Source organism: Hippoglossus stenolepis, chromosome 2 (assembly GCF_022539355.2).
Source record: "Hippoglossus stenolepis isolate QCI-W04-F060 chromosome 2, HSTE1.2, whole genome shotgun sequence".
NCBI lineage: Eukaryota > Metazoa > Chordata > Actinopteri > Pleuronectiformes > Pleuronectidae > Hippoglossus > Hippoglossus stenolepis.
Window position 1 is genome coordinate 11292876 of NC_061484.1, and position 14903 is coordinate 11307778.

A 14903-nucleotide genomic window follows, 5' to 3' on the forward strand; every position below is an offset into this window, starting at 1 on the left:
TTACATATAATCCTTATCGTTTATGTCAGTATTGCACATGCAAACACATTTCATTTCATTTCCATTTATTAAATTAAATACATCATTAAATATAAATTAAACAGACTTATGATGATCAATTTCTTCTCCTCTCTCTGTTATTTCTTCTCCCCATTTTGCAGCTTTTAAATCCAGAAAACTTTTTTAAACTCACGAGAGCCTTTAACTAAACTATTTTACGAAATCTAAGGTCATACCATCTTGATGTACATTTTGGTCTCTGTGTTGTTTTTAGCACCTCGCAGTGCACAACATGTGCTTTCTAGATAAACATTTTATTTATCCATGTCATTTTCCTCCGCTGCTCCCCCTCCAGTCATTCTGTGCGTTATTACGCACCGTGTTATGTCAGACCCGCATGTTGACACCCCGTGGACGCACAGTGACCCGGTGCGCGGGACACTTTTTGCAGCGTGCGGGCTATAAAGAGAGGGAGTGGCGCGCACTGGTGAAGGAGAGAGACTCGCTCCACACGCACAGACGCGCACACACAGACAGAGGCAGCACGGCAGCGCCCGGGATAACATGATTATCGCTCTATTAGCTCCGCCGCCGAGCAGCGGCTGTAGATGCAGCGCAGGGATCACAGTGCGGGGGGAGAGCGGGTGAGACACCGGGGGAAGACTTGACGCCTCATCTGCCCCATGGATCCGCTCCGCGTCTGGATCTGCGTAAAGAACTTACCCACTCTCTGCGTCTTAATGCCCGTGCGTCTCTGGCACTGGAGAGGCTGCGTCGACGCTTGTTGCCTCAGGTAAGATCAACTCACACTTTATAAGGCTTATTCTCTCTCAGTGTTGGTGAAGGGAGGGAGCTCCTGTAATAAATGACTTGTTCTAATTGGTTGTAGAAAGTGTAAGTATGTTGAAAGATCTGATTTTTGGCTTTTGTTTCCTGACAGACTGATAAATAATTAGAGCTTCTCCTTGTGGAGCCAGCAGTGCACGATGAAAGAGAAACATCCAGCCAGAGAAGCCTCACAGGAGTGATTCAGTCGCTTCCTCTCTCTGCTGCGGCTCTGAGCTACGAGCTCTGTCCTTCCTGGTGGATGATATTTTATTAACCTCAGCTGAACTCACTTATAAGAAGTGGGCCGACCTGCTCCGATGGAGTTTATCAACGACACCAACCAGACTCTTCCAGAGGTGGCCCGGTACAAACTCCACATGTCCCTGCCGCTCACCGTGCTGGTGGGGATGATGATCCTGCTCACAGTGTTCGGTAATGTGCTGGTGGTCATAGCTGTGTTTACAAGCCGGGCCCTTAGGGCTCCGCAGAACTTGTTCCTGGTGTCCCTGGCGTCAGCGGACATTTTGGTGGCCACCCTCGTGATGCCCTTCTCCTTGGCCAATGAGCTCATGGGATACTGGTACTTTGGCGAGGTGTGGTGCGAAATCTATCTGGCACTCGATGTTCTGTTCTGCACTGCCTCTATCGCCCACCTCTGTGCCATCAGCTTAGATCGCTACTGGTCCATCACACAGGCCATCGAGTACAACCTAAAGAGGACGCCGCGCCGCATCAAGTGCATCATCTTCATCGTGTGGGTCATTGCAGCGGTTATCTCTTTCCCGCCACTCATCACCATGGAGAAAGAAAACAGGGAGGAGGACCCTGTGTGTAAGATAAACAATGATAAGTGGTACGTCATCTCCTCCTGCATCGGCTCCTTCTTCCTCCCTTGCGTCATCATGGTGCTGGTCTACGTGCGGATCTACCAGATCGCCAAGAAGCGGACGCGGGCGCCTCCAGGAGACAGGAAGCGGAAGGTGATGCTGAAAATGGCCACCATCGCTGCTGTCAACCCAAAGGAGAACGGCGTAGGAGCTGAGGACCACCTCTGCCACGAAAACCTAAATGGCAAGAGGGACATCGAGCTGAAGGAGGGAGTGGAAGGAGAAGAAGGGCCAGACGAGGAGAAAGGAGACGTGAATGGGGTGGACATTGAGGAGTCGTCGTCGTCTGACCACAAAGTTAAGAATCCCTGCTCAATCAAAAAGAAATCGGCCAAGGGGAAAACCAAACTGAGCCAAATCAAACCAGGTGAGGAGGACAATGTCCCAAAGCGGAGGCAGAGCACCAAAGGCAGCCGCTGGAAGGGCCGCCAGAACCGGGAGAAACGGTTCACCTTCGTCCTAGCCGTGGTCATTGGAGTGTTTGTCATCTGCTGGTTTCCCTTCTTCTTTACCTACATGCTGATGACGTTGTGCGAGTCCTGCCCCGTGCCTGACACCCTGTTTAAGTTCTTCTTCTGGTTCGGTTATTGCAACAGCGCGCTGAATCCCATCATCTACACCATCTTCAACAATGACTTTAGGAGGTCGTTCAAAAAGATACTGTGCAAGAGGGACACGAGAAGATACGTATGACGGACTCCATCTTTGTGTACATACCTCTTTTTGTTACCATGTTGTACATTAATGATAAAGTATATTGTACATAGATCACTGACTCATGAACGCTCTATAGGTGTAACTGCTTGAAAAGGCTTTCCCAGGACGATCTTTACATGCAGCGTCCACCACCCACAGCTTCCATTTAAATGCTTTTATTTAAATGTTATTTTTATTTTTATAAAACCAACAAAGTGATATGTGTTGTATTTTTAACGACAGTATGTTGTACAAAATGAACTGTCTCAATATTTGTCTCTATTTTGAGGATGATGATGAAAGTGATGATGATGGTGATGATGGCTCTTTCAAGAATAAAACCCATTACATTAACTGGTCCCAGTACTCCAAAGCCAGCTAAAGCTTTTTGCCTGTAACATTGTTTGTAGTCACACACACACACACACACACACACACACACACACACACACACACACACACACACACACACACACACACACAGAGAGAAAAGGACAGAAGGGCGAAGGGCCCAAATAAAATTGAAATGAACTGAATTATATAAAACACTTGAATGGGAATTTGCTCTCAGAACATGAACAAGTGTTTAGGGTGAGTTCCCTCAGACTAATGAAAAGCTGTTGGGGTCCATGTGAAGAAGTGAAAAGGTGGATGAGGAGGACGAACACACTGGTCCTCGTGTGCAGTGGTTGGGATTTGAGAGCGGAGTCAGGCCTTCAGCTGTCATTTCAATGGTCTGTTAAATGTGACCTTTGCAGGAGATTAACAAGGAGTTTAGCTCCTAATGAGCCTGAATGGAACATCTTCAAATGCTCTTTAATCACGCTGCTGATTAGACGGAGATTATCTGGGATATAAAATCATTTTGTTTTGTTTTCTTTCATGTGTGTGTTTTTGCGCACAGATTTTACGGTCAGGTCATGAATCAACAACGAATGATGAATACAGTTGTTATGCGAGGCACGAGAAGTGGAGACGTAACGGTTCATTTGCCGTTTTGTGTTATCACAGTATGCTTCATTAAGTAAAGACATGGAGCTCGTCAAACCAGAACCTGATTGACTGGTCTCTCTGCCCGTCTTATACTCCCGCCCTCGCTATATCAACTCTGAGGAGACTGAGTAAATAGAGCAAGGGAGTGGTGAATCTGTGTGGTGAATACAGAGGATACAGCTTTTTTCCCAGTGGACTAAGTGTAAGTAAATGGATTCCTTTTGACAGTCAGGACGACAGCCGAGCAGTGCTATCCTCAGAAAGCTAAATGGCTCTTCTGGGAGTTTCAGCAGCCCGTCCAGCGGAGCCGTGGTGTGCGCTCGCATTCAGCTGGCGGAGTGTTTCCCTGCACGTTTACAAAATGTGTAAGTGTGGCGAGCCTGTGAGAAAAGAGGGGAGTGGATGTGTGTGAGAATGTGCGTCTGTATTTGCAGCACATATAAACACACGGAGGGGGAGCTCCCTGTGGACACACGGGATTGCTGGAGTCGTGCTGATGCCCCATATTCAGCTGCAATTAGAGGAGACGTTTCGTGGGAGACTGCGAGAGGTTGTCAAAAAAAATTCCAAGATTTCTCAACAAACCCGAATGGCACAGTAGAGCGCATTCCTCCGCCACTGTGGAAGAATGATAGTTTTTTTCATCCAGGTTTATTCAAATTCTCTGGGATATTTATGAAATTGTGGGAAAAAAGACAGAAAGTCCTGGATCCACGGTTTCGCCCATGTCACATCCTTCCACCCAGTTTCATGGAAATCCATTCAGTAGTTTTTGCATAATTCTGCTAAGAAACCTACAAACAGACGTGAAAACATAACGTCCTTGGTCGAGTTAAAAATTCAAACATGAGACCCCCTCTGAGAAACATCAACAAAAGTGAAGCCTTTAAAATTGATACCTTTGCCTACAAACCTGCCATTTCAACGTCTGTAATGATATAATACCCACATATTTTGAATTACATCGGACCAGTTACTGGTCGGTCTGATCCTTCTTTCTCTCCATCTTTGTCGTAAAATAAAATAATCTCTTCTTCCAAATGCCACTCTATTGTAACGGGTATTTTCTGCAGTGATTGCTTTGAGGTTGCTTCTACACTTATATGTATACGTTTAGTCTTTGGCTATGTTTTCACCTGGCGTCCACGCTACTTCAGAGACTTCTGGAAATGCTTCTGTTTTGGTTTTTTTTCCCTATCTGTATTCAAAAGGTTGGTCTTTCAGTTTAAGAGCAGGATTTCTTGATTTCACGCTCAGATTTTGTAACACTTGTGTTTAGATTTGCTCTGCTTGTGCTCAAACCGTGTACTTGCACACTTGTGTTTTTGCTCTTGGACTTTTTTTCAGCAAAAGGACCACATTCTACTGGCCCCTTGTCAACTCCGGGGTTGTGATGAAGTCTGGACAGGCAGACACTGAGCGTTTTGAAAACAATGAACATTTAAAATGTACTCATAATTTCAGTTTCACTTCAATGTTGGTCCAAGAAAAGGAAACCCTGCTCTTGCTTTTCGCCCCTTGCCTTGATCCTCGTGGCTTGTACTTTCTGTATCTTAGCAACCAACTGCAAATAGGCTCCCTTTTACCACCATGCTGTGCATGATCAGTGCATGCTAATGGTCATGTGATATACATTTTCAGCCAGGTGTTAGTATGGATGAAGATTGAATGCTTGTCTGGATGTTTTAAAGTAAAAAGATATTAGTGTGGACGTAGCCTAAGACAGACTTAAACAAATATGAACTGTGACAGGGTTTTTCAGTGGACGTGAACTGATAAATATGTTTATGTTTGTCTTGTTTTGTCCTCCTCCCTCTCTCTATCTCACACATCAACAAGCAGCAGTGATATCATTAGGCGGATGTGCTTGCTGACAGCCTATTGGAAGAAGCCAGCTGTTGAAGTCAGCAGACCCCCCTCGCACACACACCCACACACACACAAAAGCACACACAAACAGACACACACACACACACTTCGCCTCTGGGAATCGGGGCATGGATCATCAGGTTAGAGTGCACATCCATCTCCAAAAGGCGAAGCATGGCGGCTAAGTGCAGCTACCATTCACACAGACAGGGACAAAATGTCAGAAGCAGCCAAAATCCAACAGGAAAAATGAAGTTGCATTTGACTCGACTGCCTCGCATTCAAGTGTTTGTTTCTGTAAGTGTGTTTGAGTGTGTGGGGGTTGTTTTTACATATGGACGTGGGAGTGTCATGGGTGTGTCTGCTTTGTGCATCTGTAACTGTAGGTGGCCGGGGTGAAAAGGTCACCATGACGATGAATATTGACTGAGGCACCCACATATTACAACCTGCACAGTTTTTTTTTTTACCACAGTGACATCCGCCTATTTGAGGTGGCTGCAGAATACATAATTACCCACTGTGTTACTGATGACTCACTGTTGTTTTCTCCCACTTTTATTTGCCGTCTTCAATCTAGCACTTTCACAGGACGTCTGTATTTGCAATCTAAACACTACTCTACACCACCGAGGACATATTATGGAACTAGGGATATATTTTCTAACAGCCGGCTCATTGTTTGATGGCTCCTCTTTACAGTGGACTCCTAAAAGTGTTTCAGAGGTCTCATTTAAAACAGAGTCTCGGCCTTATTAACTGCGGACTGATTAGCTGTCAGGCCTCTGGGTCTGATTGGAAATGCAAAACAATGCCGGGCAATGGATATTTCCCTTGAAAATAATTTGTCTAGACAAATCTATTTTCCATGAGCTCATTATGATTGAGAGCAATCAGCTCCCATCATCCCAGAGACCACACAGCATTATGGCACATGATTATTAGACCTGCGAGGTAATTTGCTGTGGCCGAAGAAAGAAGATGGCGCAGGTCTGGATGTTCCAGTGTCTTGCATGTATAAACATTTGGGAGCTGGAGCAGCAGGAGCTTGATTTACCAAATGAACAATTTTGTACCTGAAATATGTTTGGTTTGCAAACTGGATTGGAAATTTGCATTGAATGCGAGATAACCAAGAAACAGTCTTGAACTCTAGGGCCATTTAAACAACTTTGAAAGTAACAATGACGCACGCCCCTGGTTCACATGCAGCCTTTCAAACAACAGCATTAAAATATGGCTTAGAGTTAGAAAAAGAGAACTGCGGTGAGAAGAAAATCCAACTCCACTTATACACGACAACTTTATTTATCACAGAAGATAAACTGCTGTACACCAACAATTCAAGAAAAGTTTCCTGATACAAAAAAAAATATTTTTATTAAAAATGAAAACAAAACAAACGGAAACTGAGTGACAGTCTAGTCACTCAGTTTGGAACCTTCCTGAGCTAATGGACTTTCCGACCGCAGCCCTGATCTCCTTTACCCTTAAAGCTTTTCATCGTGGCCTTTCACTAGCTCCTCCTCTCCCACCAAGAAGGACCAGTGATATTTAAAGGGGATAGTTAACCCCAAAATTAAAATTCCCCCATTATCCACTCACCACAATGCCGATGGAGGGGTGGGTGAAGTGTTTGAGTCCACAAAACACTTTTGGAGTTTGAGAAGTAAACAGCGTTGCAGCTAAATTCAATACAAATGAAGTAAATGGAGACCAATTCTTCCAATATAAAAAACAACACATAAAAAACACATAAAATGCCTCCATCCTGCTCCTGTGGTGTCATCCAAGTGTCTGTAAGCCCTGACATTCAAATTCAACTCGAAATTAGGTGATTTACATCGTGTTTTAGCCTAAATGTCCTCTGTGATCCATAAGTGAACGCGGCTCCGGAGGAGGATAACAGAGGACATTTGGTTTTTTTTCGGTTGTTTTTTTACATTTGAAGAAGTAGTCACCATTTACTTAAATTGGATTGGATTTGGCTGCATCGCTGTTTACCCCTGAGACTCCAGAAGTGTTTTGTGGAGTTAAACACTTCCACCCGTCCCTACATCGGCATAGTGGTGAGTAGATAATGAGTGAATTTTCATTTTTTAGGTGAACTATCCCTTTAAGACACCTGCTTCCTGACTTCCTCTTTCTGCTGCCATGTTCTGAGGCTGTAGTTCCCCTCATTCAAACTGCACAGGTATGGAGCCCCACACTTGGTTTATATCAAGTTAAAGCTGAATTATGATGAAGTAACTAACTGGGGTCACTGGTTTAGCTTCCTTACCAGAGTATTTAAGTGAGTATTTTTTCACCATGTTAGTGAGGACAGACTGAACCACTGTTATTTATTGAGTAACTTACTCGGCCCCTGTCTGCTGCTGCTCTTACCCAGTGTTGTTTGTCATATTCACCTCCGCCAAGGACGTTATGTTTTCATCCATGTTTCTTTGTTTGTTGTCTGATATTTAGCGGCATTGCACAAATACTACTGAATAGGAAACTTGGTGGAAGGATGTGATGTGTCAATTTTTCATTGATTAATTAATGTTTGAATCTTGATGAAAAAATCTGACTTTTTAGGGGACTGATATTTATGTGTGTGTGCAATTTGGTGAGGCTTGATTGAATTTTAGGCGACTGTTGGGCCTTGGCAGAGTTATTAACTCTGCTGAGTGACATTCCAATTTTAGAAAACAGCTTTTTGTTACCATCATAAAACACTATACAGCATTTTAACGACATGGTAAATAGGGTATAGCTCTTTAGTTCCTTTTTACTTTAACTTATTCAGTGGAGCTAAGTGTCTGTGGACTGAGGAGGATAAGTCTCCCTTCATGGTTTTCATGGTTTTCATGAGTGGGTCAGCTTTTTCCTGCATGTGCGTGCGCGTGCGCATGTGTGCGTGTGCGTGTGTGTTGCTGTGACTGCATTAGTGATGAATGATGACAGTATGTGGTTGCCTAGACACTCCTAAGTGTAGTTTACAGCCCGATCTTAGCCGACTGAAATTTAGTTCTTGCTTCTTATTATCTTAATACTGGATGTACGTCATAGACTGGTGTACGTGAATCTGCAGGGTGACCCGGTCACATGTTGCCTCAGATATAAATCTCTATTCAGTAAATATAAAGTCAGAAGCACAATGGTCACATTAATGAGAAGTTCCCAATTTTCTTTGAATTCTTCAGTTCACGTGAAAAACAAAAAGGAACGATGGAGTAACATGGTTTTCCCAGCACACATAGAAAAGCTATGCTGAATCAAAACGCATCGACAGAATAAACAACCAAATCTATAGTTGTCAACTACATAATCTTTACAGCACCACATTAATGCAGATTATCTGTCCCAATACTGCATCCTGTTAAAGAGCCAATCACCCTAATGGACACACAGCACGTGCCTGTCACATATCATTCATGAGTCAACCAGCTGACACATCCCCGCTGGTGTTTTGGCACCGTGAGTATTATGATGGCGCGTTAATCGGAGGTGGATGATTAAAGGGACCTTCCTACACATTTCCAGCCTCCAGCAGCCGTGCGGCTCTCTAATGATCACAGATAAAAGCCACAGACTTTTCTGTCCGTCTTCAGAGTTTGTTTGTCGGACAGCAGAGAAGAATACCTGTTGGGTGACATGGGAACAGCTAAGTGAGCGTAAGGCACAGAGGGCAGCAGAAGTGGGCTGCTGTAGTGTCTGTAATGATGGTCTAGTGTGTGCTGACGGACGGGCCGGTGGGCGTTTAGGAGGAGATTATACCTGAGCACACTGTCACATCGCTGCGGTTTTAATAATGGTGATTGTGTGAAAGCAGATGGTTCATGAATAACAGTTTGTTGTGTTTGTCATGATTTTTTGTTTTTTTAAAGAGACAAAACAAATGTAATCTGTTTTTGATGTTTATATTCATAAAACCTATTAAAAACCGGCCTGTGTAATGTCTGTGCGTTGGTATTTGTGTGTGCCAGTAAACAGACTTCTCTGGAAGCATGTGACTTAATTTTTTTTTTAAATTTTTTTTTTTTAGCTTTTAATCACATGACCATTGCTAAAGTATTTATTTTTGTTTTAAAACTCAATGTGATAATATGATCCAACCACAAGTCACAGTTTGGTGGAGTGTTGATTAACATGTCTTAACCTTGTGATGTCTGCTGTGTGCAGATTCCTTCATAAGGAGAATCTAATGAACACTGGGAACAGAAAGTCATTTCTGCTTATTGATTAACACAAATAAGCAGCATTTTCTGTGCAGAGCCACAACTTCACGCCATTCAGATTCAAATAGACCATAACAAGCAATTATACACCAGTGCATTTAAAGGGCATGCAACTAAAAATGAACTCCAGCTTCCAGATCTCCAGTGAGTTGTTGTATGTAAACTGCACAGTGTATACAACCAAATGGGGAAAAAAGGCTAAAGACCTTTTACTATTTGATCTGTCACACATTTGTTCTGTGTGATCACAAATGTCCATAAACTCCAGCACGGTAAATCTGATGTGCTTTAAATATTTGTATTGGATTTTCTGTTTTTTCAGAGCTCTGCAGCTCATTACAACAATGTGTGCCGGTGTGGAGAGATTGAGAGAATGCAATGCAAGTGTAGAGTAGTAGCAGTAGTTATAGTACATGTTGTTGATCAGTGTTTACAATTATTTATATTTATATACGTCAGATGGTGTCCTGTTTAATTGTGACATCTGCAAACACACTTTCTTATACTTCTCCGATTTTGGACTGTAACATAAAAATGTAGGTGTCCTTATTTAAATACAACTGAAAAGTGAGCCAATGCAACCTGGTATAGATTTGAAAATAAATATTTGCATGAATGGTGCAGTGTGTGGGGACGGGCCGTCCGGACAGGACGTCCACAGAGCAACCAGCTACGGTAACACTACTCAGTCTTGTATGATATCAGCCCATTTATGGGGAATGAGAAAGCGTGGCCATACAGGGTGTGGGCTGGTGCCAAATCAAATTGGGCTGGCGATGCATCTGTAGGCTGCTCAAGCAAAAAAAAAAACACAAACAAGGGTGTTAGTGGCCCACAGAGCAACTGGGTCACCCGAGGCCAGTCCGACAGTGACTGTCGCCTCACAGCAAGAAGGTTCTTGGTTCGAGTCCTGGTTTTACTGGGGTCTTTCTGAGTGGAGTTGGGTGTTCCCCTCTTGTATACATGGGTTTTCTATGGGTCCAAATACATTCATATTGGGGTTTGGTTAATTGGAGAATCTAAATTGACTGGAGTTGTGAATGGTTTCCAGTTATCTGATATATAGAGCTGCATGAGAGGCTGTGGTGTACAGCTGACGACAGGAATCTCTGATGAAACCTCCTTCACCTTTGTAGGAGGTTGTGAGTTCTTACTACATCATTCATAGTAAGAAAGTCTGAGGGCCTCGACGGTGCAGCCACTCATGATTGTATAGAAGCATAAAAAAACAGGCTGACAAAAGTTGCCATAGCAGCGATTGTTTTGTACAATCACTTTTATTCTTCATTGTTTGTCCCTTGTTCATTGTTCAAACTGAGGTTGTAAATCTTGAAGACTCCACAGACTGAAGGCCTTATGTACTGTAACCCCATAAGCTCTGTCAAGCATCTTTTGTTCCCAGCGTCCGAGAGTATTTCCTCTGTGGCTCTTCAGTAATATGATATTATGGTGTCCATCCATCCTCAGCCAAAAATGTCAAACCACAAATTCTGATGCTTTTGAATCCTTTGACCCTCACTTTAGATAAGCTTTACAAAACAAAGAGTGACAATATTAGGTTCCCTATACAGCTCTCAGCTCTGTAACAGGCTCTCTGTGCTTTCTTCCTCTGCTACAATCTTCTCGTGGTTTTCCTCTGACAGGCAGCAGCCAGAGTTTTCTCATGGACTCCCTCCTGCATCTTTATCCGAGCTGCAATCTTAATTTGAGTGGTAATCTTCATTGAAACAGCACATTATAAGAATGTAATTATGCTCACTTGTAGAAACAATCCAACGTGTCATTTCATGTCAGGTGAACGAGTCCCCTCATTATCTCAACGATACACCCACCTCTCATCCGTCCACGTATCATCCCCCCCCCTAACACCCGAGCCATGTTTCTGCATAGGTGCTTATTATAAATACAACACCAGTACAATAGTGGCCACGTCAGCACCTGGTAAATATGAATAATTCAGAAGCATGCTTTTTTATGTCGAGTTTTATCCTTTCACTAGAAATAAAAGCAGCACTGGCAGCGCGCAAATCGGAAAAGTAAATCGGTTACAGGTTATTATCAGTTTCGTGGAAAATACTGGAAGGGGTGTGTCGGTGAGCATGAATCCAGAATATGATCGGACACGTGGGTGTTATCGTGACAGATTCCATTTGCTTTATGAGCGATGGGTGGATGGATGGAGGTGTTAGTGGAAATATATTACTGATGAAAAGGAGACAGTGGAAAGGACAAGATAGTAACAGGGTAACACCGGATGATGATCTGAATTTGTGCAAACAAACGGCTAATTGAGATTAGAGTCTGAGGTTTGCCGGCAGCAGGTGTGAGTCGTGTCTCAGTAAGAGATGGAGAGAGACAGTGAGTACACTGGCCACTTTGGGGGGTAACACAGAGTCCATCTCATGTACAAGCTCTAATTGCATGACAAGATCCTTAAAGCTGCTAAACCCTGTGTATACTCACTCTCACCCAAACTGCATTCAGACTGTCATCTTCTCATGTAGCAGCCCCCTTACTCCCTCGAAGCTGATGTGATTCTGCCTCCTTCCTCCGATGGGAATAATCCCATTTTCCCTGAGACAAAAGGCTCATCTTTCATATCACTGCCACTGGTAAATTAGTTTGTGGCCCAGGTATGGAAAATGGACATGATAGCCCATATTTACAGCTGAATTGGGTTATGTGGCCAGCAAATACAAAAGGAAGAAAACCACCGGTATTCTCTGTGGAACGCTCCCGGCAAATCAGAAGGCAGCGGCAGCCAAGTAGTGTGTACATAAAACAGTGGAGCGGCTGAGGCAGTACGGGTTTGTAGCCTATAAATAAATAAAAACGACTTTCACGTCTGAATCTGTCCAAATTGACATAAATGTGATTAGATGTCGGTGTGATTCTCTGGGAACACTTCTGCGGCAAACCGCTTTTAAAAATTGCTTCCAGCACCGCAAGTAAGACTCTTGAAAAGAACATTACTACCACAGTTGTGCTATGACTTTGCTTGTGTCTGAAAATAATTCAATGTTCTTATTAAACAGGCTTGAACAACAGTTGATACAGTGAAGATGATAGTGAAGCTGAAAAGACTTGAGAAGCTAGATAACATGTGCTTTAAGGGTGAGTTTCACACCTGCCTTGTTTGGTCCTGATATTCAGACTTTTCCGTTTAGTCTGGACCAAAATAACCGATCTGAAAAGTCCCCCGGACCCTGATCCGGACTCATGGTTTAGTCCGATCACAAGTTCAGTCTCGGTGCAAACCAAACTGAACCATGGTTTGGTTCACTTGCAGTGTGAAAACACTTTTATATTTGGACTTTCTGAACAATTGTAAGAAATTGAGACAGCATTAAACATAGATGAAGAAAAAGAAGCGGAAGCAGCTATGATATTACTGTGGCAACAAAACAAAATTAATATTTTCTCCATTCAATTGAAATGAATGAATACCTTCTGAACTGACAGCACATCAACATGTGACGTCCGTCCGTCTACAAACCAATCAATGTTAAGTCAAGTTCAGGTAGATGCAGCCCACACAGACGATGATGACAGGACATGCATATGTCAAACAAAATGTTTTAGTCTGCTGTAAATGATGTAACAAAGACCTTGGTTCAGACTTTCAAGTGTGGTTTTGAACAAAGCCTGCATAGAGTCTTGTTTTAGCATTATTTCTGTCGATGGTCTTTAAGATGGTCATTAAATGTTGAGCTATATTTTTAAATGTAAAATAAACATCTGAAATTTTACACTCATGCAGTTTTATCCTGACTTTAAACTGCAACTCACTAAATCATTAGTCTGTTACTGACTGTGAGGTTACAATGATAGATCCGTAAATTTATGATTTATCTGTTTGAGGTTCCAGCTGCATAAATTTGAATCTACTGAACAGGATGTCAGCACTTAGCATCCATTAAGGAAATTAAAGTCTGCTAAATAATGTATTCTAATGGACTATGGTAATACAATGTAATGGTGTTAACTTATTGTCTATTTTCTCCTAATTTTACAGCTGCTGTTGTAATATTTACAGAGATAAATGTTCAGTGTCACTCAATCTTTCCAGCTTCCTGAATTAAAATGTACACTCTGCTCTTTACCCATCACCAAGGTGAATCACAATATATCAGAGCTTCTTTGATGATGGCTTTTTTCATTCACCAGGCCCACACTTGATTTAAAGTAAACATACCCAGAGTTTATTGAACAAACTCAGATCAGTTGTTCTGGAGTTTCTCAGCTCAGGGTTCATCCACTGAGAGTTCAGGGTCAGGTTCACAGTTTGTTCTGCCTGTTTTCTTTAATAGGCCTCTGAATGTGAAAGGGCACATAAGCAGAAGCCAACCGAGACTAATTTAAAAACAACTCTGGCCCCAACTCCGGACATGTGGTTCACTGCTCACTTTAAAGGCAGAGCAAGATTTATAAGATTCTCGCAACAAAAACTGTATGAATGTTAAAGTATTTAGGGATGAGGAGGCCGGATTCTCAGAAAGTCAGTGAAAACTACAAAAGCTGCAGCTGGCAGGGGACACGTCAAAATAACATGAAAGACGGTGAAGCTGTCTGTGTCTCAAAATCAGGAAAAGCCTCAGCTCATTACTGTGTGAACTCTGAATATTGAAAACCTTGATAATGAAACCTCTCTCTCATCATGTCCCTTGAGTGATTGTCTCTTCCCAAAACACTTACAGAAGCAAACATCAGCCTGATGCTTGGGAAGGATAAACCAGGGAACCAATGTTTGTCCTATACCAACTAGCTGGCCTTTAGAGATAACCATCCTTCATATTTTCAATAATGACCAAACAGGGTTCATAGCCGGAACTATGGCACTGGGCAAGAGCACGCGGCCGGTTTGCGATTTAATCATTAGTGGAAACCTTTAAGACCCACACCAATATTTATGGTACCCACATCCATAATGACTTGGGCCTCTACTACTTTCAATAGGAAGAGTCACTCCGATCTAGATGAGTATTGTACTGAGTCTGTTCTGTTAATTCTATATGATCCCAATCCTCTCTCTTCCATTTATTTGGTACCGTAAGAGACTACAACTCAAATTTGCAAAGTTGTAATTATGACAAAGCCATGGCTAAAACAGATATGATGCAAATTAAAAGATAACTAAAATATATGTTCCATTACCTTGAAAACAAATTGGGGATTTCCCTGGGTTTGAACAATGTTTGAAAACATTTTGGACAAAGAGAGTACACAAGTCAACCAAATACATAACATACGTCTAGATGTTTATCGACATTTTAATGAAGAATTGTTCCATATTATATCTTTAAATCAGCTTGTGTCTCATTTCCCATGGCTGGTAGTTTTGGTACATAATGTTCCAGAGTGGCTAAATGAGTGGTAAGAAAGTAGAAACATTCTGGATAAACCATTACAA

General features: G+C 42.6%; 1 protein-coding gene across 1 annotated transcript; it reads left to right on the plus strand.

Annotated features, from left to right (window-relative positions):
- The first annotated feature begins 463 nt into the window (after positions 1 to 463).
- On the plus strand, positions 464 to 2852 carry adra2a (adrenoceptor alpha 2A). Its single transcript, XM_035166380.2, has 2 exons — positions 464 to 793; positions 941 to 2852. The coding sequence occupies exon 2, from the start codon at positions 1146 to 1148 to the stop codon at positions 2406 to 2408; it is 1263 nt and encodes a 420-aa protein (XP_035022271.1). The 5' UTR covers positions 464 to 793; positions 941 to 1145; the 3' UTR covers positions 2409 to 2852.
- The last annotated feature ends 12051 nt before the right edge of the window (positions 2853 to 14903 follow it).

Coding starts and splice junctions, on each gene's coding strand:
- adra2a (XM_035166380.2), top strand. CDS start 1,146: ATGGAGTTTATCAACGACACCAACCAGACTCTTCCAGAGGTGGCCCGG.